The sequence below is a fragment of the Microtus oregoni genome, unplaced genomic scaffold (assembly GCF_018167655.1).
Source record: "Microtus oregoni isolate MIOR12 unplaced genomic scaffold, Mior012 000033F_ref0000390, whole genome shotgun sequence".
Classification (NCBI taxonomy): Eukaryota; Metazoa; Chordata; class Mammalia; order Rodentia; family Cricetidae; genus Microtus; species Microtus oregoni.
In genome coordinates this window covers 11978524-12000914 of record NW_024543092.1, presented here as the reverse complement: position 1 = coordinate 12000914, position 22391 = coordinate 11978524, and the positions used below count along the sequence as shown (strand labels likewise).

General features: G+C 42.9%; 1 protein-coding gene across 4 annotated transcripts in view; it reads left to right on the top strand.

Moving 5' to 3' along the window:
- Positions 1-22391, top strand: part of Syne1 (spectrin repeat containing nuclear envelope protein 1) — a 461524-nt gene that overhangs the window by 339769 nt on the left and 99364 nt on the right. For all 4 annotated transcript variants that reach the window (XM_041680032.1, XM_041680030.1, XM_041680029.1 and 1 more), the window contains 9 exons: positions 939-1095; positions 3432-3563; positions 3985-4140; positions 4839-5048; positions 10360-10461; positions 13281-13400; positions 16135-16335; positions 19081-19254; positions 21203-21334. In XM_041680032.1, the coding sequence (XP_041535966.1) occupies positions 939-1095; positions 3432-3563; positions 3985-4140; positions 4839-5048; positions 10360-10461; positions 13281-13400; positions 16135-16335; positions 19081-19254; positions 21203-21334 (1384 nt within the window). The remainder of the gene's footprint in view (positions 1-938; positions 1096-3431; positions 3564-3984; positions 4141-4838; positions 5049-10359; positions 10462-13280; positions 13401-16134; positions 16336-19080; positions 19255-21202; positions 21335-22391) is intronic.

Below are 22391 nucleotides of genomic sequence, written 5' to 3'. Positions count from 1 at the left end.
ATCGCCATTTCATCACACATAGCTCTAGAGACACATATGTTCTAGTTAATTTTCAAAACTGCGTAACATGAGCCAAGTGGTGGTGGTCCACACCTTTACCCAGAACTTGGGAGGAGAGGCAGGCGGATCTCTGTGAGTTTAAGGCCAGCCTGGTCTACAGAGCGAGTTCCAGGAAAGCCAAGGTTACACAGAGAAACCCTGTTTTAAAAGCCCAAGAAACAAACACTCAAAATACCCCTGCATTGCAGGGATGCCATGGTCATTCACATGTTGAGAAAACTGAGGCTCAGAGATGTGACACAAGTTACCCACAATGCTAACTGCTGTCATAGGAATTCTGCTTGCCCATCCTCTTTCCTGCCGAGGGGGATGAAACCCAGGCCTCATGCATGTCAAGGCAAGCGCTCTACCACGACCGCAACCCCCAGCCTCAGATCAGAGATTGAAAGCCTTACTCCTCACCCAGCACTGCTTCTGGCCCCTCATCTGTCCCTCCACAGTGTGTCCTCAATGTCCCTTGGTCTCATGGTAAAAACTAACAATGTCCAGATTTTGAGTAAGTTTATTGCCTGTCTGTCACAGGACCCTGGTCAGTGGTCACACTGTACTTCCTGATTCTGAAGCTTACAGTCATTTTATTTCACACTTGGCCATTTTCAATGCATTTTTAATACTCAAGTGTTTGTGATCCAGATATGTAAAGATGAATATGCTTATTGCCTCAATGTTTCTATTTTAATTTATATTTTTTAAGGTGCAAGCCAATGACTAAGAATCTTTCCAATTTTTGAGGCCAGGTCTATTAATACCAAATAAGTTATCTGTGTCATTTTCTTTTTTCCCCTTTCTTCCTTCATCTCTCCCTCCCTCTCTCCCTTTCTTTCTTCTTTCTTTTTATCTTACACATTGTAAACTTAGATTATTTATTCTTCTAATAGTGAAAAACCTGCTGTGTTATCCCAGGAGTTGGGGATGGAAGGGACAAAATCATTTGCTGAAGACCAGATGAGAATGAAATGGGAAAGTCTACATCAAGAATTTAGCACCAAGCAGAAACTGCTACAGAACGTTCTGGAACAGGAACAAGAGCAAGTGGTATCAAATATTTTCTTTCTTTCCTTCCTTCCTTCCTCCCTCCCTCCCTCCCTCTTTCTTTCTTTCTTTCTTTCTTCCTTTCTTTCTTTTCCTTTGGTTTTGTGGAACAGGGTCTTATGTGACCCAGGTCATACCCTGGAACTTGCTATGTTCCTGAGGGTTGCCTTGAACATCTGATCTTTCTACCTCTGACTCTGCAGAACTAAAATTACAATCATGAACCCACCACACTCTGCCTAAATTTAGCTTTTATATACTAACTAATGTAAGAGATACACAGTTTATGCTAAGGGCATAAAGCAGAATAGTAATCTATATTTTCATAATAATTCTGAACCAAGTTATTCATCATGTATTTTTCATAACAGGGCATGTTTCACATTTCCCCAAATACTTGTATTTGTATATGAAAATTTTTCTGATTTGTATGTAGTATTTTTCCTCAAAATGATTAATATCTAATTTATCATTAGCATGAACCATTAAAGCTCAATTTAATTTTTCAAAATTGAAAATTATAGTTGCAAGCCAAGGATATACATATCAACAGGATTTCCACAAATCTCAAACTAAGCTGCCAGGTCACCGCACTTTCCACTGTTACTTCCAGTATTGAATACTTTCAGAAGGTTTTAATGAGAAACATATTGGAGCCTTAGAGGGTCTTGCAAAAAAAAGAGAAGCCAGTGGTCAGGTAGGGCAGTTATTGGTCCATCTGGAAGGCTGGTTGCTGGGGTGGATATTGTGTGATACTCGGCTTGGTTCCACCAAACATACAAAGTCCAAGGGAGCTGAACAGGCAACAGAAAGTTCCAGAGAAGTAGTAATTATTGGCTCAGCCTTTGCAGAAGTCAGGAATCAAGCAAGGGGGGATGTCAGAGGAGCTTGAAAGTTTAAAGGTTTGATGAGTAAGCCAGGAACCCCGGTATGCCTGGATGCCTCCAATAGCTGAGGCTTGGGGCACTGGGACACTGGCCCAGGCCTCTGTTCTAAGTTAGCAGTGCCTACCTAGCTCACTCCAGGACAGCGATTTTTCCAGCCGGATAAGTCCTAGGGTCTATGCTGTTGGTTCTGAAGAATGTGCTGTTCCCATCACTCTGCCCAGGTTTGTAAGGGACAGAGGAGCTAGCTGCACATGAAACAAAGGATAGTAGTTGAACGGGGATGGATAGGAGCAACAAGGCACGCACTGTAAAGTGGATACAACATGGCAGGGATAACTGAGAGGAGGTGACTTAATGGTGGTCACGCATTCTGAGATCCTTGTCATTCTTGCTTGAACTGTGCAGGCCAGACCTTCTGTCTCTTGGTCTGACTCTGATGTAAAGAACTTCATCGTTAGATATTTTTGTGCCAGGATCATATCCACCCTGACACTAATATCTTGTCTTTCACCCAGACCTCCTCCTTTGCCTGAATTAGCCCTTCCTTCCTTACAAACCTGGTCAGAAGTTTCTCACACCCAGAACTAGATTTTCTGAGGTAGACCCCCTGAGTCTGGCTGCTTGCTTGCCTTTACACCATAGTATTTTCCCGTTATATTAGCTACAAGCAGAAAGTAGAGACCCGGATTAGAGACTTCATTCTTTCATGGCTGTTCTATGCCAGGTAAACCCATACATTACAGGCTTCTTTTATTCCTACCTATTTTCCATCCCTTAGACAGAGGCCTAAACCTGCTGTTTCTCTTACTGTCTGCTCAGGCCCTAGCACCTGCATGGCTGCCCTAACCAGGTGAAAATAACAGCAGAAAGCCATGATAGCAGAAATGACATGAGAGGTTGCAACAGTTGATGATATAAAGGTGCACTGGGTGACAGGTGCAAGCTACAGGCCGGAGGACCCTGGCATGCTCACAGGTTGATGGGTTGTCAGCCGTAAAAATGAGGATAAAGGGTGTTTGAGAAATCATAGGACTGTGTTTGACTGGAGATGTCCTCAAGGCATTTGAATGCCTGTCCTCCCTACAGTCCTCATGGGGGGAATCTAAAAGCAATCACAGGAGAAGAAGTGAATGCTAGAAGAAAAGGGCACAGTCTTTGTCAGATCGTTAGGATCAATTATTTTCTAAAGGCAGAGATAAAGCTGGGAAGACATCTCAGGGGTAACTGTGTAAACACCCAGGCCCTCCACCATTATTATTGTTTCTGTTTCATCATTATAAATCATGGTCATTGCTAGATCTGCCCATGGTACTCAGTAATATGTTGTGGTAAGTTATAAAATTGATATTTCTCTAGATGAAGCTTCTAGAACCTACCTTACATATACTTCCAACTTAGGAAGCTACACATGGCTCGCTCACTCTTAAGTAAGCTGGCCCTGTTTGCTCTCAGCTTTACAGCAGCCCCAACAGACTCCTGGCCGCGGCGCCACTGTACAGAGAAGAAGCGCAGACTCAAGATAAGTCTTCAGTGACGTCCTTGCTGGACGGACTGAACCAGGCCTTTGAGGAGGCATCATCACAGGTACAGCTGTGGCATCACGGGCTTGTCTTGGTCTTGTCTTTCTGGGATGGGTTCTTTTGTTCTCTGCAAAGTTGTTCTATCTCTGCACGTGACTGCTGATGCCCAGCACTGGTGATGAGTGTTGGGGCCTAAAGGTGCTGATTCCTGAATCTCATTTTGCTTGCTATTTCTCTGTGATTTTTTTGAAGCACCATAATAGATTTGTTTTTAATTGAAAGATATGTTGGGAGTAGAGGGGTTGCAGGCACGGTCTCCAGCAGCCAAAACTGTCCTCCATTAGCTATGTCTCTGAGGATGACCTTAAACTCCTCATCTTCTGTCTTCACTTCCCAAGGGCTGGGATTACAGGTGTGTATCTTGCACTTGGATTGAAACTGATTCTTTATCTGTTTTGTGTGTCTCATGTGTGCTTCTTTTCCAGGGAGGGGGAACAAAAACGCAGAATATCCACTTGGAGCAGAAACTGTACAATGGCGTGTCTGCCACTTCAACCTGGTTGGATGACGTTGAAGAGCGTTTGTTTGTGACGACAACACTTTTGCCAGAAGAAACGGAAGCTTGTCTTATCCACCAGGAGGTAAGGTTGATGATTTCTGTCTGTGCATGAAATTTCACACCAATTGCAAAGTTGGCAATTGGTAATTAATTTTATATATAAAGAATATTAAGAACCAGACAGCTTTAATAAAGTGCCATGGTGTGTTACTAAGAAGTAAAGTGTGGAACGGAATTGTTTCAATATAAAAAGCTCTCAAAATATGCATGCTTTGCACTTCCATTTTTTTTTTTCTAGACAGGGTTTCTCTGTGGTTTTGGAGCCTGTCCTGGAACTAGCTCTGTAGACCAGGCTGGTCTCGAACTCACAGAGATCCGCCTGCCTCTGCCTCCCGAGTGCTGGATTAAAGGCGTGCGCCACCACAGCCCGGCTGCACTTCCATTTTTTTAATGCATGTATGAGAGGAGGAGAAATAGAAAACTCCGGGTTATCTCAAATCCTCCCTGTATAGAACACAAGCTCTAAGGAAGGACTTCCTACCAGCGCTTTTTAAAATTTAATTTTTGGTCAATTTACCTTTTTTAACATCTAATGATATGAAGTCCCCAAGAAAAATCTCTGTAGGAACTTCCCTGCGATCTATAGAAGTTCATGAAGGCCATTCAGCTTAGCTCAGGGTAACTCTTCCTAAGAGGGAAGTCTCATAGGTTTCTAGGGGAACATGACTTGATTGACAGAGGTCTAAATGAGGAGGTGAACGTCTGCTTTCATCACCCTAGGCGCTTGCCAAGGACATTAAGGAAATGTCTGAAGAAATGGATAAGAACAAGAACTTGTTTTCCCAAGCATTCCCAGAGGACGGTGACAACCGCGATGTCATTGAAGATACTCTGGGCTGTCTTTTGGGCAGACTATCCTTGCTGGATTCACTTGTGGATCAGCGATGCCACCAGATGAAGGACCGCCTCCAGCAAATCCTCAACTTCCAGGTAAACGAGAGTACACAAGGGGCATGTGCCATTTTCAAGGAAGAACGATTATCAAACACGAGTACCTTACAAACGTTCATTATGTGTTGCATGTGTGTAGCGGGGTATCTGAGGGTGTGTGTGTGTGTGAATGCTCATGTGGGGGGGGGTGCGTGTACATGCATATGCATGAGTGTTGACAACAGAGGTCTGCCCCAGGTGTCATTCCTCAGGAATCATCCACCCTATATTGGTTTTTACCTTTATGCATGTCTTTATTTAATATGGGTATATGGGGCAGGAAACATGCATGTAACCCTGACTTGAATGTTGAGGTCAGAGGACAATTCATGAGAGTCCATTCTCTCCTTCCATCATGTGAGTCCAGGGGAAGGACCTAAGGTCATTGCACTTGGGAGGAAAGTTCTTTGCCCACTGAGCCATCTTTCCGGCCCACCCGCATTATGCTTTGGAGCAAGGTCTCTCACAAGGACCTGGGACTCACTGTTACTAGGGTAGGCTGGCTGCCCAGTGAATCCCAGGTAGCTAATCTTTGCCTATGCAGGGCTAGAGACTACAAGTACACTGATGCACTGTTTTGTTTTATTTTTAGATGGGTTCTGAGGACCAAACTCAGGTCCCTGTGTTTGCCCTTCAAGCACTTAATGTCTGAGCTATCTCTGCCCCATCTTACAAACATCTTCTTAATGGATAATGAAGTCCTGGAGCATTGCAGTAAACCGGGTGGATTGAACTCAAGATTTAGAGAGCCGAGTTTCATGCTTTTAGAATTGGAAGGTTGAGAAAACCCCTCAGCCAAACTAAGAGCTGAGTAAAAGTTTAAATTCAACCAATACAAGCCAAATTATCACTTAGTGTAATTTTCAGGTGGTAATGGTAGATTTTAATTATTCTTCCCAAAGAACATGCGGGAGGTTCTAGAATACAGAAAACACCCCAAACCTCACCACTCAAGAGTCTTAGAAATGCTTGTCGTCTAGACATTTCTTCTACCTCGCTCAGAATTACACTAGAAACTGATTACATTACTTTCCAATTCTAACCCTTCAGATTTATTACCTTTTATTGTCATATTAGAATCCCAGGGCCAGATATGTAATTGTGTGCTTATGAAACATTTTCTGTCTTGGGTCACTGGAAAAAGATGGGAAGGTCACCGATAAACTTTTAGTGTTGCTGGCCTCCACGCCCAATAGAAAGGGCACTGTTCAGAGTAATTGGGTTTCAACTGATGCTACTTCAGCAAACAGGAAGACTTGATGACATTTCTGATTTGTAAAACAAGTTGCTATGAAGTATCAAATGTTGCTTTTACCAAGAAACATTGAACTTTCTACATAGTCATATAAAGTGAAGTATTATTACCACTTTCAAATAATTTATAGTCTTAAAAGTATACAGTGAGGAATGGCAAGCTGGCTCAGTAGATAAAGGTGCTCGCTGCCAAGACTAAAGACCCAAGCTTGAGCCCCTGAACCTGCGTGCTGAAAGTACAGAACTGACTCTCGCATCTTGTCCTCTGACCTTGACATGTGCTGTGGCACACAAACATAAAATAAATAAAAACATAATAAAATATATATTTACTAAAACTAATTGGTTATATTTTCAACCCCCAAATTTTTCTATGAATCGGTTTTTAAATTCCTGTAACATCTCCTCTAGGTAAATGTTTTTCAAACAGAATGGAAATTAAGAATAAGTTCTCTGAAGTTAACATTCTGTGTTCATTTGTTCTGTTGGCCTTGTCTGCTCACCTTAGTTTTAAAACCAATCCCGCAGGCTGGGCTTCAACTCACTATGTAGCCCAGGCTCTCTTGTCTCTACAGCGTATGCTTCCATGCTAAGCTTAATAAATCCCTGCTTTGTCACTTGGTGCTGTATGATCTTGGTTGCTTAATTATCTTGAGCCTCAGTGTCTTCAACTTTTAAGGCAAACCCACAGTCATTGCCTCACAATATTGTAAGGCTTCAACAAGTTCAAATAATTGAGATCAGTAGATTCTAATACATAGCGATCACTCAATAAATTTTATAAACATAATTTTGCTACTAAGTAGTGTTAAAAACAATAGAGGGTCTCCAGTCAATAGAAAGCTCACGTTTCTTCTCCATGGGATTTAAGGGCAGGAGCACTTTAGCACTGTATGGTGCTGGGGTGGGGAGCAGGCGAGTGTAGCGGCTCAACTCAAGATGCCTTCTGAGAGCAGAGTGAGTAGAAAGGCGGAGGCTGGGTGTGGGGACTGGGAGAGGCTGAGCGCTAAGGAATTCAAGGACTCTGACTTGCACAGCTGGAGGTCTTGATAAAGGAGTCAGAATCTGAGATTCTTTCTTCTATCTCTTGTTTTAGAGAGGGGAACTTGATCCGGGGAGAGGGAGGGAAATGGGAGGCGGTGGCGGGGAGGAGGCAGAAATCTTTAATAAATAAATAAATTTAATAATAATATTAATAATAATAATAATAACGGAGTCAGACAATAGCAGTGCCACTGCCTAAGGGAGCAGACTGTTTTGCTGGAACTGCTTTGGTTGAGATATGGGTGGCACTAAGATATGCCTCTAAGAGTCTCGGTAGGCATGTGATTCTGTGGTGACTATGGCACAGAAGAAAGGCGTGGCAGTATTTGCCCATCTGTGCCTGTTAGGTTGCATGATACAGAACGAGGAAAGAGAAATACACTTGGAATCAGAAAAGCAGGGTTGATTATTTGGGCGTTACATTTTGCACCAGTGTGTACTGACTGTGTCAGTAAAGTCGAAAGGACCATTATGTTATGAAAACTTAATTTTCGTTACTCTATAATTTATCTACTATATGGAAAAATGCCAGATTATTGCAACATTGTAGGTTGTACCATGCAAGAGGCTTGCTTAGTCCTACAGTTGTGAACTTCTCCAAGGTGTATTTACTTCTCTCCAGTTTCTTCTACCAAGTTAATGTTTGTTGCAGTTTTGTATCCAATGACAGAAAAATATGAACTAAGCATGATTTCTTAGGAATTTATTTTGTTGCAGGGGACCATGGAAATGACATGTAATCATGAAACTCTTTTTAAATCATGTTCTCTGTTTTTCTTCTGCCAAGGAGCTTTTACTTGTTGGTGGCCAGGTCACGAACAACAATTGGCAATTCAAACATTCATGTTCCAATTTAATTGAGAGAAAGAACCCTAATAATAAAATAATGAAGGGTCAAGTCATAGGCACGAACCATTTTCTGTTGCTTGTACAGAACATCTGCTGGGTTGCTGGTACTCAACAACTGTTGGCCTGGGGTGCCTTGGTTTTCCATATATCATCTATAAGAATTACCTCTGAGCCATCTCTCCAGCCCCTCTTGCCCAACTTTTAAACAACTCTAGAATCTTCCCCCGAGACTGTCTCAATGATCTGTATGTTCTGAGTATTATGTCTATAGACACAGAACCAAATTAGTTGTCTCTGTTCTGGCATTTACCCATAGACTATTCCCAAATACATTTCCTGGGTATGTGAATGAATATTCTTAAGTGACTTTTGAAAGTGAGGCACTAAGGAATTCTTCAATAATAACAGTGATTCAGCATTACTGATTTTAAGGCTTCAAAATGTCCATGAATTTGTTTTTCAAAAACTCACACCCTCCCTTTACTCCTTTATTGAAAGAAATCGTAATGTTTGTTTGTCTATTATATACCGATTCTTTAATTCCTGCTATATCACAACCATAATAATGATAATTAGTTGAATCCTTTGGATTTTATTCCTTCTTGTTTTTTTTTTTCTCCTGGTTTTTCAAGACAGGGTTTCTCTTTGTAACTTTAGAACCTATCCTGGAACTCACTCATAGAGATCGGCCTGCCTCTGCCTCCCAAGTGCTGGGATTAAAGGCATGTGCCACCACTGCCTGGGCCCTCTTGTTTTTTGTCCTTGAGAAAATAACACACATAAAACCATTACCATCATCTCACCTAGCAATTCTTACTTAGTAATTTCTACATGAACCATGTTGTTGTTTTCTTGGCTAATAGTTACCATGGCTTCCAGAAATAAGAACATACCATTTTCTGGTCTGTTCAATAGAACATGAAGAAAACACCCTGTTGGAAAGACTAAGAGGGTATAATATAAATGTTCATACTGCCTTTCTGACGCATATTAGATTATGTCTACTCATCTGGATGAGTTGATGAGTTGAACTGATACAGCTTTAAGTGTATATAGATGACTATGGAGGGATTGGAATATCCCTATCACTGGTGGTCAGGACTCTATTCAAATGAGTGAGAAATATCTTTCATTTTGTTTACAAACAAGTCCTAATTCTAGGATCCTGTGACCTCCCCTTCAATGCTGTTGAGTAACAGGAACATATTTGGAAGCCATGAAAAACTCATCATTTTTCCAGTCCTCTCGGAAGGGTTCCTATTTAGCTGGTTGCTGAGCTTGTAGCTTGGCTTCAGTTTCGGTTGTGACAACTCTTGCTTTTTTTCTAACCGACTCAGCACTATATTCTCATTTCAGCCCTTCCTTCTATCCATTCTTCCTTCCTTCCCTCCCTCCCTCCCTCCCTCTCTCCCCCCTCCCTCCCTCCCTCCCTCTCTCCCCCCTCCCTCCCTCCCTCCCTCCCTCCCTCCCTCCCTTCCTTCCCCCTTTCCTCTTTTCTCTTTCCCTCCCTCCTTCCTTTCCTCCCTCCCTCCTTCCTTCCCTCCCTCCCTCCCTCCCTCTCTCCTCCCTCCCTCCCTCCCTTCCTCCCTCCCTCCCTCCCTTCCTTCCCCCTTTCCTCTTTTCTCTTCCCTCCCTCCTTCCTTTCCTCCCTCCCTCCTTTCTTTCCTCCCTCCCTCCTTCCTTCCCTCCCTCCCTCCCTCCCTCCCTTCCTCCCTCCCTCCCTTCCTTCCAATTTCTAGTGATCAAGCCCTGGGACTTTTTCTGTACCACTCAGCGCACCCCCAGCCCTCAATTTTCTTTCTTGGTTTCTATATTACTTGGCTTTTCCACCTTACATTAAGATGCCTGTATACATTCATTTTTAAGAACATACTTTTATCTATATGAGTGTTTTGCCCATGTGTATGTGTATACATATAACCCAGGGGTGGCTAGTGCCAGAAAAGGCCAGAAGAGGGTGCCGGAATCCCTGGAACTGGAGGTAGAGACACTTGTAAGAGGCCATATGGCTACAAGGACCCAAAATTGGTCCTCTACAAGAGCAACAGGTACTCTTAACTTCTGAGCCATCTCTCCAGCCACGTATTGATTTTTTTCCAATTTAAACAAATTTCATTCAAGAATAAATTAAGATTGTCTTTCCCTTTATTGCTTTCCTCCCCAGAATGACCTGAAGGTGCTGTTCACATCATTAACTGACAACAAATACATCATTCTGCAGAAACTGGCAAATGTGTTTGAACAGCCCATTGTGGAACAGATACAGGTATGTACAGCTGTCTCAGATACAGGCATGTATAAGCGTGTCCCAGAATCGCAGATATATAGATCATAGACACAGGTGCATTCCAGAATAGCAGATATGATTTCCTGTGGGACACCAAATGTTCTTTGACTGGTTAATGACAAGCTGTAGCATTTTTTATTCATTGTATATTTTCTGTGTCAACACTGGGTTTGAAGAATGTGCCCAGTGATACTGACTTGGTCACTTCTACATGCAACGATGGAATCTGGGTTCAGAAAGTGACATCAGTGGGAGCTGCTGACCTGAAGGAATTTTCTACTCCAAAATGAGATCAAATATGATCTCTATGATGTAGGAAAGGAAGAGGACAATGTTGGGTGTGGGCCCCCACCATCTCCTTTATTTGAAGCAGGTCTCTTCTGTTATGATTCACTGCTGACCATACCAGGCTAGCTGGCCTGTGAGCTTTCAGGGCTTCCCTGTCTTCACCTCCCACTCCCCTGTGGGAGAGTGTGATTATGGACACCTGCTACTGTGTTTGGCTTTCTGTGATTCTAGGGATCTGAACTCCAGTTATCAGTTTTGCCAGTCAATCCCTTCACCCACTGGGCTACCTCGTCAGTTCCCAAAAATGTCCTTATTCTATGTTCCTACTTTACTGCTTGGCTCTTTATAGAACTCTAGGTCAGACATAAATTTCTCCCAGTTTGTAGATGCGTGTTTCCAATGCTGACTTGAGAAACCAAAAATCTTTCTAATTCCCAAAGGTCCCCAGGGTTTTAAAATATCACAATTGCATGCCTCGGGGAGGGCCTATTTTTATCACCCGAGCTGGGAACTCAGTAGGCTCTTTTGGTTGGATTTCTGCCTTTCTTATTTCTTCTTTCATCTGCCTCCTCTGGTGAAATTTTCCATGAGATCTTGCCTATCTTGTCCAGTGCTCTAATTATTTTTTTTGAGAGATCTTTTTTCTTTTTGTCCCTTTCTGTAAACAAATGCATTTTTTTTGGTAATATACCTGGATATATTCATGGTTTGGTGTTTGGAGTTTATTTTTTCCATATGATCTGTTTTCCCTGGGTCCCTTTGTTCGTCTGCCGGCTTTGTCTCTGTCTGTCATCTTGGATAGTCTTGGTTTCAGGGTCATCTCCTGCTGTCTGTTTATACCTGGCTTGGGGGTTCAACAGTTGAATGGGAACCTGAAGCAAGGATGGAACAGCCATTTTGAGGAGATAACATTTTTGGTTTGTTACATCATTTGTTGGACGATCTTTCTGTTCAAGTTTTAAGCTTCCTCAGTTGATCTTATGAACCCTTCTCTCTCTAGACAGTAGAGGAGTGACCACAGCCCTTCCTGAAACAGAGTAGACTTGAAGCCTTATGCACAGTGTTTTCTCCTTTCCACACCCCATTTTCTTTCTTTGCTCCCTTCCCCCTTTCATCTCTCACCCCTTCCTTCCCTTCCTTCCTCCTTCTCTCCCTTTCTTTCTTCCTTCCCTTCCTTTTGTCTCTCTCCATCCCTCTCCCCTACCCTCCTGCCTCTTCTTCCCTCCAATATTCCCTTCCTCTCTTCTCTCCTTCCTTCCTCCTTGCTATATAGGTGAGCTGCCTCCCAATTGCCAGGATTATAGGCACAAGCCACCACTTCCAGCTCCCTTCTTTGAATTCAGCATTTAAGGCTATCACCACATCCATCACTCCTTAGTCTAGAAAAGCCCCTTCTCTTCTCCAGATAATAAGCTTTGTGGCTCTAATCAGGAAGGAAAGGGCAATGTGGCATGAAGCAGGGACTGGGGATTCCATTCTCTTGGCATCTTTTCCCTAGCTCTGTGACTCTCTCCTGTGAGTCCCCGAGACCCCCAGTGTTCTACATGCTTTGGGCGCAGTTCCTCTGCTAGGTTAGTACTCAGCTTTCTCAGGCTTAGTAAAATTTCATGTATGTGTCCAAATTCTAACTCTGAAAATATGTTGGGCTGGGCCTTCCCAGTTTCCTGGCCCCAGCAGACTCAAGGAAAAAAGCACTCCAAAAACAAACAAACAAAATATTTGCTGTTATTGCAGAGAGCTTTCAGGAAAGGAAAACGTGGATACGTTTCATCTGCCATCTGGAGTCCAGACTCTTCTCATTGTCAAGGGCAACTGGGTTGTACTTCTTCCAAAAGCCCACTTAGACCAGGCCTGCTGGCCTGCCACCTCCCTCCTCCGCTCCCCGATCAGAGATGAGTTGCTTCATGAAGTTTAGTGCCTAATTACATTTAGGTCTGTTTTGTTTTCTGCTGGCATTCTGACAAGACTCTCAGCTCCCTGAAATCGAGGACAAGGTCTCCCCTTTCTACAGACCTCACATTGGACAAGCCCCTTTAATACTTGCTAATTGGTTTTTCCACTTTACAGTGAGGACCATTCCTTGAGCAACTCTCCTTACACATCCCTGTTGCCATCCTGGTCCAGTCTCCAGGGATGCTCCGTTGTGTTTTGGGAAGCACCATCGGTCCCCTAGACATCTCAAGCACATACCTTGTTCACACTGCCATCCTATAGACTATTTCCTGTGTAGGTGTGGTTATCTACACACCCCTTGCTCAAAGAGACCATTCTTCACCCATCTCTCCACCCTCTCTCTACCCTTCCTCCTTGCCTAAGAAGGCTGATGCATATTATAATAAAATACCTTCTCCTTTTTCCAGTAATATGCAGGGATGCTTTTTATGTTTTATTGGAGTTAGTTTCTTCTTTTGTAAAAAATCATGTTTGGGCAGTAGTGGTAGACCAAAAAGTCAAATACGTACCTCCTATGAGGGCAGAAATGCTAACAAAATGTTGTACATTTTACCTAGGCCATACAACAGGCTGAAGAGGGACTGAAGGAACTGGACGGTGGAATTGCTGAGTTGAAGCGGCGTGGTGATAAGTTGCAGGTGGAGCAGCCTACCCTGCAAGAACTCTCCAAGCTCCAGGTAGCATCCCCACCCAGTCCGCTCAGCTTCGGTGACCCCTCCAGCTCAGCCTCAGTGGTCCATCCTGCTGAGCCTCCGTGGCCCATACTGATTTAAAAATCAAGAAAACATGCTTCCACTCTTCTCTTGGAATATTTTCACCTTTTTTTTGGTTTGTTTTTGAGACAGTTTCTCTGTGTAGCTCTGGCTGTCCTGGAGCTTACGCTGTAGACCAGGCTGGCCTCGACCTCACAGAGATTCTCCTTCCTGTGCCTCCCTGAGTGCTGGGATTAAAGGTGTATGCCATCACTGCCCGGCCTCTTTTGGAAATTACTAAAACAAAAGTCATGTCATTTAGGTTTTAACTTTTATGCCCAAGTAAGGAAAAATATCTCAACTTGGTCATTTTTGAATACAATAGAATAAATTATGTTCTCATGCTCTTAGCATTCATATTTTTTTCTGACACACGCTCTTATATTTTTGGTTGTGAGCCTAGTCTTAGCCCATGACATGTGCTCTTATGATGAAGTCTGAACACCATGCTGGATTTCAGTGGTTACATATGTTTATTTCTGCTCTTGAAAATATAATCATCAATATCGCTCCTACCAGTAAAATGAAAAGGGAGAGGATTTTAGTTCAATGTTGTTGTATATTCCTAGGGGTGGTTTAACAGAGTGAATATTCAAGGCAGAACTTTTTAGAATGTTTTTTTTTTTCAAAGTGCTGGGATGTAATACAGATGTTCAACTCTAGAGCAGCAACAAAACTTAGAAAGTTGGGAAATCCAAGCAGATTTTCCAGTACCTTTCAAGGATGAAAAAAAAATACCATTTAGCATTAATTCTGCCATCTATGCAGAACCTATACACAGGACAGAAGGGTGAAACTGAAGTACCTCGCCAGGCCAGTGAACTTTAATGCCTTAGAAAAAATAAGCTGAATTTTTAAAATGTGTAAATTATATATAATTGGGCATAACCACACAGTGTGTTAGTTTTTTCTCTGGGGATGACTGCAGAATACTTTGGTGGTGAATTAAGCACAAAGTCTCAAGTCCTTGCCTGAGAAAATGCAACAGCTCTTCCAAACAAGCAGTCGCTCTTAGTCTGACTGTCTCGGGCCTTTGGTTAGCATTTTCAGATGTCACAGGGCAGACCTCCCCCACCCTCTTGCCCTTCCTTTAGATCTTCTCGCAGCGCTTTGGCGTCAGGTGTAAGAGTCAAACGTCATAGCCGTAAATAAGCATTCAAGTTGAGCTTTTCCAGATCGAACGGTTTTGGCTGCCCCACCTCAGCATGACGCGCTAATCAGACCCATCTGCCTCCAGCAAATTTTGTTTGGTGTCTCACCAGCTCCTAAAATGCCTTTCCAGATTAAACCGCTGTTTACTTCACCATGTTTGGCAGAGCTGTTGCCCTTTTAAGTCTGAGGGTTTTGCTGCTCACATTAAAGTCCCTTGGTTTTGTGGCTCCTTGTTTGAAAGGTGGTTACCCCAAAATATGATGCCGGTTAGCAGACAGCAATGTGGGAGATGCCCTGCTTATTTACTGTAAGATCAAATAAACGCTAAGATCAGAGCAACAGTGGGAATCAGGTTTTTCTATGGCATCTCTCTTCACCTCGTGGACATTTTTCTTCAGCATCTTCACCCCATGTCCCATTACGGATAAGCAACAGCTTGAGCGTCGTTTCTAGGTAATACTTTGGTTTAGATTGCTTGGAATCTTTTTTTTGTTTAGAAATTTTAATTTTTATATGTATGGGTATCTGTGCACCATGTGTGTGCCTGGTATCCACAGAAGCCAGAAGAGGGCATTGGAGCCCCACAGACTGTAGTTAAAATTGGTTGTGAGCCATGGAGTGGGTGATGGCTCCTCTGGTTGACCAGCTGCTGCCGGCAACCACCCGAGCCTCTCTCTAGACCTTGCTCCTTCTTTAGAATCTTGAAAAGTTAAGTTGTGTGTGTGTGTGTGTGTGTGTGTGTGTGTGTGTGTGTGTGTGTGAACATGCACATTTGCTGGTGATCAAACCCAAGACCTTCTGCCTGCTAGACAAGTGCTGGACTAGTAAGCTACATTCGCAGCCCTATATATTTTTACCTTTTTAGTAAATGTAAATTGTATCTTAATATTTGGCATAGACTCTAATTTTACTTTTCCCCCAACAGTTGTACTCTTTCCGCACTATTTTACTTGCTGGGTTTATCCTTGATCCTAGTTGTGGCATTCTTAAATCGTTGTGAATTTAGTTCATCTTCTTCAGTTCTTCTAATGTGATTTATGACTTGTTCATTAAGAGCAAAATCAAATTAAAAGCAGAAAGGAGCATGTAAGATTGCCAAACAAGATTAATAAAAGAACTTGAATAACCAAAGATCAAAACCCAGGAAAGTCACAGTCCTATGCATGTGTATTAAAGATGTGGGGAGCGATGTCCAAAGTATCCTTCCTTCCTTCCTTCCTTCCTTCCTTCCTTCCTTCCTTCCTTCCGTTCCTCCTCCTCCTCCTTCTTCTTCTTCTTCCCCTCCCTCCCTCCCTTTCTCCCTCTTTCTTTCTTTCTTTCTTTTTCTTTCCTTTTCTCTTTGAAGAGTTTCCAGGTGAGGCTCATAAGACAGACAGCTATCTTCCACACAGAGTCCCCAGGGGATGCACTTGTGGAGAGGAGTGGCCTTGGCAGGGTATTGGGCAGGTGATGGGTTCAGAACTGCAGCTTTGTGACCGAGACTAGTGTGAATGTCTCTGCTTCTCAGGACATGTACGATGAGCTATTGGTGACCATCAGTTCCCGGAGGAGCAGCCTCAACCAGAACCTTGCACTCAAGAGTCAGTATGATAGGGCCTTGCAAGATCTGGCAGACCTTCTGGACACGGGGCAAGAGAAGATGGCAGGGGACCACAAAATCACTGTGTCCTCCAAAGAAGAAATTCAACAACTGCTAGACAAGCACAAGGTGAGGAGACAGCAGGAGAATGTAGCTGAAATAGCATATTGTGAAATATTATATATATATATATATATGAGAAAACCTAATAAATTGGGCTTTATCCATTATAATTGGATAATTTACACTTCTAAATAGGCTGTAAATATTTGTCCAAATCCACCAGCATCTGAAACGGAGAGAAACAGTAAAGGGTATAGTTGTATGATTTTATAATAGTAAGAAAAAGTAATCATATAAGTATTTTTATCAATCTCCTATGAATGTTAAGCCGACTTTCTTCATACATAAATATAAGAGAAGCCCCAAACCTTTCTTTAGGGGACCCGGATTCATAATTTTTTAAAGACAAGGCCTCATGTAGCACAAGCTGGCCTCAAACTCACTATACAGCTGAGGATGACCTTGGACTTCTGATCTTCCTGCCTTCACCTCCTGAGATCTGGAATTAATGGCACATGGAACTAAGCTTAAGTTTACATGGTCCCCTATGTGTCCTTTAGGGTTTGTTGTCCACCAGGCCCTTTGGACCCTTCCTTGTCCCGGCCTAGGCTCCTCACTCCACTCTGTGAATGCAGGGCTCCCCACTCGGCTTTGGGATTGAGTTGATGCTGGCTACTTGCGTCATTCAGTTCTCCTGGCCCTTGAGCACATTCTCCTGCAGTTGCTGTTGGCCTCTGAGACTTTCCTGGGCACAATGAGAGCATTTGCCACGCAATCAGACCTGGGAACCCCAAGATTGCTCCATCTGCGTGTTCCAAACTGAAGCTCAGGTTCATTACGCCATAGTGAACAGATACTTGTTTAACACACACACACACACATACACACACACTCACAACCCTAACATAACAAATTTTTAGCGATAACTAGGCAAAGTTTGCCAGGTCACAGACTCAGCCTCCCAGGCTATGGGAATTCCCTGAAGGAAAACAAAACAATCTCCCTGAGTTTTAGACGATTATTATTCCACTGTTGTGCGGCTCTGGTGGGCTATTATGGTGGACTTGGTTGGGGGAGGGGAACGCTACTTTTTTTTTTTTTCGCTAATTTTTCCCAGAGGTTTTCTGTCCAAAAAGCCTTATGATTTATTAAAGCCTTATCATTTGGCTATGAAAACATGGCTTTCAAGTTCACAGCTGTTTTTTCTCAAATCAGACCATAGCAATAAAAGATCACTCTTGAGTTATTCCAGAAGGAAAACTAGGATCAAGGAGCAGCAGAATAACAGAGAAAGGATGCTCAGTCAAGGAAGAGTCCTCCAGAGAGTTGTCTGCAGCTGCCACTGGGGCCGAACACAGGGACCCTTGGTCCTGGGAAATGCTGCCAAGGCCGGCGTGGGAGGCAGGCTTGTGTTGAAAGCAAGCTTTACTCTCAGTGCAGGTTGGGCTTGATAGGTCTTTCCCATCACACGATTATTTCATCAACTAATGGTGGTTAAAAATAATGCTTCGAAGCCAGGCCTAATGTCACAGGCTTGTAGTCCCGACTACTTGGGAGGTAGAAGCAGAAAGAATTTCAAGTTCAAGGCATACCTCGGCCAAAGAGCAATTTCAGCAGGAGTGAATGAATGAGATATCATCTAAGATAATATAATAAATAAAATAATAAAACAGCACAGGCTGCTCATAGCCCTCAGAGGTAGCATGGTTGCCTAATGTTCATGGACCCTCATTTTGATTCCTGGTACAACAAACAGTTATGATGACGGTGATGATGTTGAGTCTGCCCCCTGCTGTCCAGTCCGTGCTCTCTGGGAGACCTCTGCAGTGTCTGTGAGAAGCGCAGGCACCGTCATGACAGGAACCAGAACCCAACTCTGCTCTACTCAACTGGGTGACCTTGTGCCAGCTATATAGACTGAGTGGCTCTGCCTTGTCACCTGTAAAATAGTAGAGCTTCAAAGCTGTCGTGAGGATCACATGAGTCCGGTAACGAGTTATGGACCTCTCCCCCCAGAAAATAAGAATGCAGTGTCTGCTGTTATGATCAACTTCTGATCCTTCAGCTATATTCATGGTCCCGGGCATAGGAAATGGGGTAGAATAGGGCTCATCTCCATCTCTGGTATCTTTTTTCTATAAAACAGTATCCTTTTATATTTAAAAAATAACAGTTCATGCAATGGTTGCAGTTCTGCTGCATGGAAGTAAAATACATGGGAAATTTAAAATATCTGTTATCGAATTATGATATGTGCAGCCACGCTTGGCAAGACATTGTGAGCAAAGCAGATAGCCTGTAAGTTGAGAGAGTTGGCGTTAACCCAGCCACGGAAGGAGAGACACTGATGTAGCAGATGAGAACATTTCAAGGAAAACAGAGTATAGGCAGAGCTGAAGATGAGGGTGAGGGATTAATATATCAAAGGGACACAGGAGGCCAGAGTGGTGTGGCAGCAATGGTCAGCGACTGTGTCACTGAAGTCAGTGTCCTTGTGCTCCGGATGACGCCAGGGGACTGACTCTCTATCAGCTAGTCACAGATGAAGGATTTTGTTTTGGAGGCTTGTGTCTACAGCACAGTGACGCGCCAGTTGTACTTGAGTGGAGTCAAGAGGGAAGGCCTGTTGGGAGCGCAGAGCCTTAACTCTGCAGGAAGTCCCTGTAGGAAGCACATAGTGCCTGAGTTAAGATGGGGTTCAGCAGTGCTAGAATGCTACACTCTTTGTGCTGCCACGGCTGAAACAGTTCTTATCTAGAGCGGATGTCTCAATGACCTTCTTGCTGATCTTCTGCCTGACAATACTTACAGGAATACTTCCAGAGTCTGGAATCTCATATGATTTTGACTGAAACACTCTTCAGAAAGATCGTCAGCTTTGCCATTGGGAAGGAAACTCAGCTGCACACGGACCGCATGGTTCGGGCATCTGCTGTGCTGAAACAGGCTCACAAGAGAGGCGTGGAGCTTGAGTACATCCTAGAGGTGAGACAGCCCGTGTAACATCTTTCTGACGGCAAAACGGAGCCCCGTGGACTCCCTTGTGCAGAAGTATATTTTTCTATGGTTTGCGGTTGCCGTGTTCCCCTTATATTCAGGACACATCGTATTGTGAGTCAGTTGGATGAATCCCAACCTCCGAGTATGTGTGAAGAAGCTTGCAGGCTTGAGCCTAAAGCCAAAAAAACTAATTAGGAGCACGAAACATGAAAAATACATATCCCTGGCCCTGTCTCCAATGCAATTGTTCTTGTGTTAGGACCTGTCACTGAACTCTCGGAGACAGAGGACAACCATCTGGGTACAAATCTTTATGGTTTGAGAGCAAAAAAAATTGAAGGGTTCATTGGTTGTAAAATAGCAACCCAGAGGGCTGGGGATATGGCTCAGTGGTTAAGAAGGGCCCTTGCTGTTCTTACAGAGGACCTGAGTTTGGGTCCTCATAACCAGGCTGGGAGGCTTACAAATGTCCCTAAGTCCTCTGTGGGCATCTGCACCCATGTGAACCTATGCATACATATACTTGCCATTAAAAATTAAACTAGCAATGGCCCCGAAACTCTGAACTGAAATAATAAAGCATATGTTTGGATCCTAGCTGCCATATGCCATGTTCTTAGTCCCCGTTAGGAATTTGCTGTTCTGCCTGAGAAATTCCATTCCCTATTCTGTTCGCTTGCATTTACTTATTTGTCATAAGTGAAGAAATCAAGTATTTATTTATTCAGCACTTATCAAGTTGCCACCAGATTCCCAGGCAGGAGAAACACAAAAATGTTCCCAGGACTGCCCTCGATGATATCGTGGTCCAATGAGGCAATGAGAAGACAATCAGAACATAGGCTGATGTCTACAGGGAAGCAAACAGTCTTTTAAATACTAGATCATGTAGAAAATTCAGGGACAAAAAGATGCCATTTATTAACAGGTCCAGATTCTAGAATGGGAGTTGGCCCCTGGGCCAAATGTAGCCTCTACTTTGTAAAGTTATTTGGACATAATAGCTTTATTGATTTGCTTGTTGATCTCCTGCCTTCATCCAAAGGGCAGACGTGACTGCAATAGATACTAATTAATCTACAAAACCGAGGATATTTACTATGTGGTCTATTGTAAAGAAGGTTTGCAAGCCAATGTTCTAGATTCAGAGAAGCTTAGATTGAGTCTTAGCTTTGATAGAACTATCTGACCTTGAACACCAGATAGATTCTCCACAAAGTAATCAGCCACAGAATGCTGTGTAAATCACTGGCAGATCAGTCCCCTTCTTTGGTTAGTAATTAGGACAGTTGTCCTAAACTGTCCTGGTTCCCTTATTCTTCCCATTCCCCTTAAGTGCTAGGGGTTATGTTTGTCCCTTTCCTCCCTCTTTTTTTTAGTATAATTTTTTTTTCATTTTTAAGCCTTTTATACAATAATACTGTATTTATATCATTTCCACCCTTCCAGTGACCTTGTGACCCCCACTCTGAATTTTATGACCTCTTTTTATTATTCTTGTGTGTTCATACACACATACACATATACATAAGAGCGACAGAGACAGAAACAGAGCCAGAGAGAGAGGGAGAGAGGGAGGGACGGAGGGAGGGAGGGAGGAAGGGAAGAAGGGAGGGAGGGAGGGAGGGAGGGAGGGAGGGAGGGAGGGAGAAGAGATCTGCCCCCTTTTAAGGGCCACCATTATATCACTTACTTTAGAACTGCGTTTTGTTTCCCAAAACAAATACCAACTACCCATTCCCGATATGGCTTGAAGCAGAATCTATCAAGAACAAATTTTACACATGTAGGAGGATGCCACTCTTTGGGTGTCGGTTGCTTGATTTTGTTCCATTTCCCTGAGACCCATTGTGGCCCAGACTGTCCTTGAACTTGTGGTCTCCTTGCTAGCTTCCCTAGTGTGGGGTCCTAGTAATCACCGTTGTGTTTGTAGATGTGGTCCCATCTGGATGAGACTCTCCAGGAGCTCAGCAGACAGCTGGAGATGGTTGAGAGCAGCATTCCAAGTGTGGGCCTGGTGGAGGAGAGCGAGGACAGACTTGTGGAAAGGATGAATCTCTACCAGGTCTGGCTTCCAACTGCGTCGTAGTGTCTCAGTGACAACGTTTCCTTTAGAAATTTGCTAATAACTGTAATGGAATTTAAACAAGTTTATATAACAAACAAGTTTATGTTATTTTTATTTTTTATTTTATTTTATTTTTTTGGTTTTTCGAGACAGGGTTTCTCTGTAGCTTCTGGAGCCTGTCCTGGAACTAGCTCTTGTAGACCAGGCTGGCCTCAAACACACAGAGATCCACCTGCCTCTGTCTCTCCAGTGCTGGGATTAAAGGCGTGCGCGACCACCACCCGGCTAACAAACAAGCTTAAACTTTAATAACTCTTTTACTTTTCTTTAAAGTTACTAAAATCATGGATGCACATAGAATATGTATATATTATCCTTAGTATATAAATATATTTATTATTAATTATTATATAGTAGCTATTATATGATGAATTATATATAATATGCTATATAATAACTATTGTCTTTATCTACTATTAAGTATATATTTATCATAATTTTTACCATTATTTATTTATTTTGGTTTTTCGAGACAGGGTTTCTCTATGTAACAACTCTGGTTGTCCTATAACTCGCTCTTGTAGACCAGGCTGGATCTCTCAGAGATCCGCCTGCCTCTGCTTCCCCAGTGCTGGGATTAAGGCATGTACCACTGCCACCCAGCTGTATTCTTTTTATTATTGCTTGATGGCTTTATACATTATACAGTGAGTTTTAGTCCCACCTCACACTTCCTCTCCTTTCTCCCCTTCTGTCTAAGGCTAAAACCCCTGTTACCAGCAAACCCTCCTCCTTTTATGCCTTGTGTGTGTGTATGACCCACTGGGTTTAATTAGAATTCCATATTTTTTTTAAAAAAACATCTTTCTTCGTCTGTACTTAATAGGTCAGTAGTAGTGATAAAGGTCTTCTTGATTATCAAGGTGCCATGAGCTAGATTCTCAACTCTGAAAAATAAATAGATGATAGATAGATGATATGACGTGTGTACTAAAAACATCTATCATACCTGATCTACACTGATGAATGCTAAAGAGAAAAAGACTAAAATGTC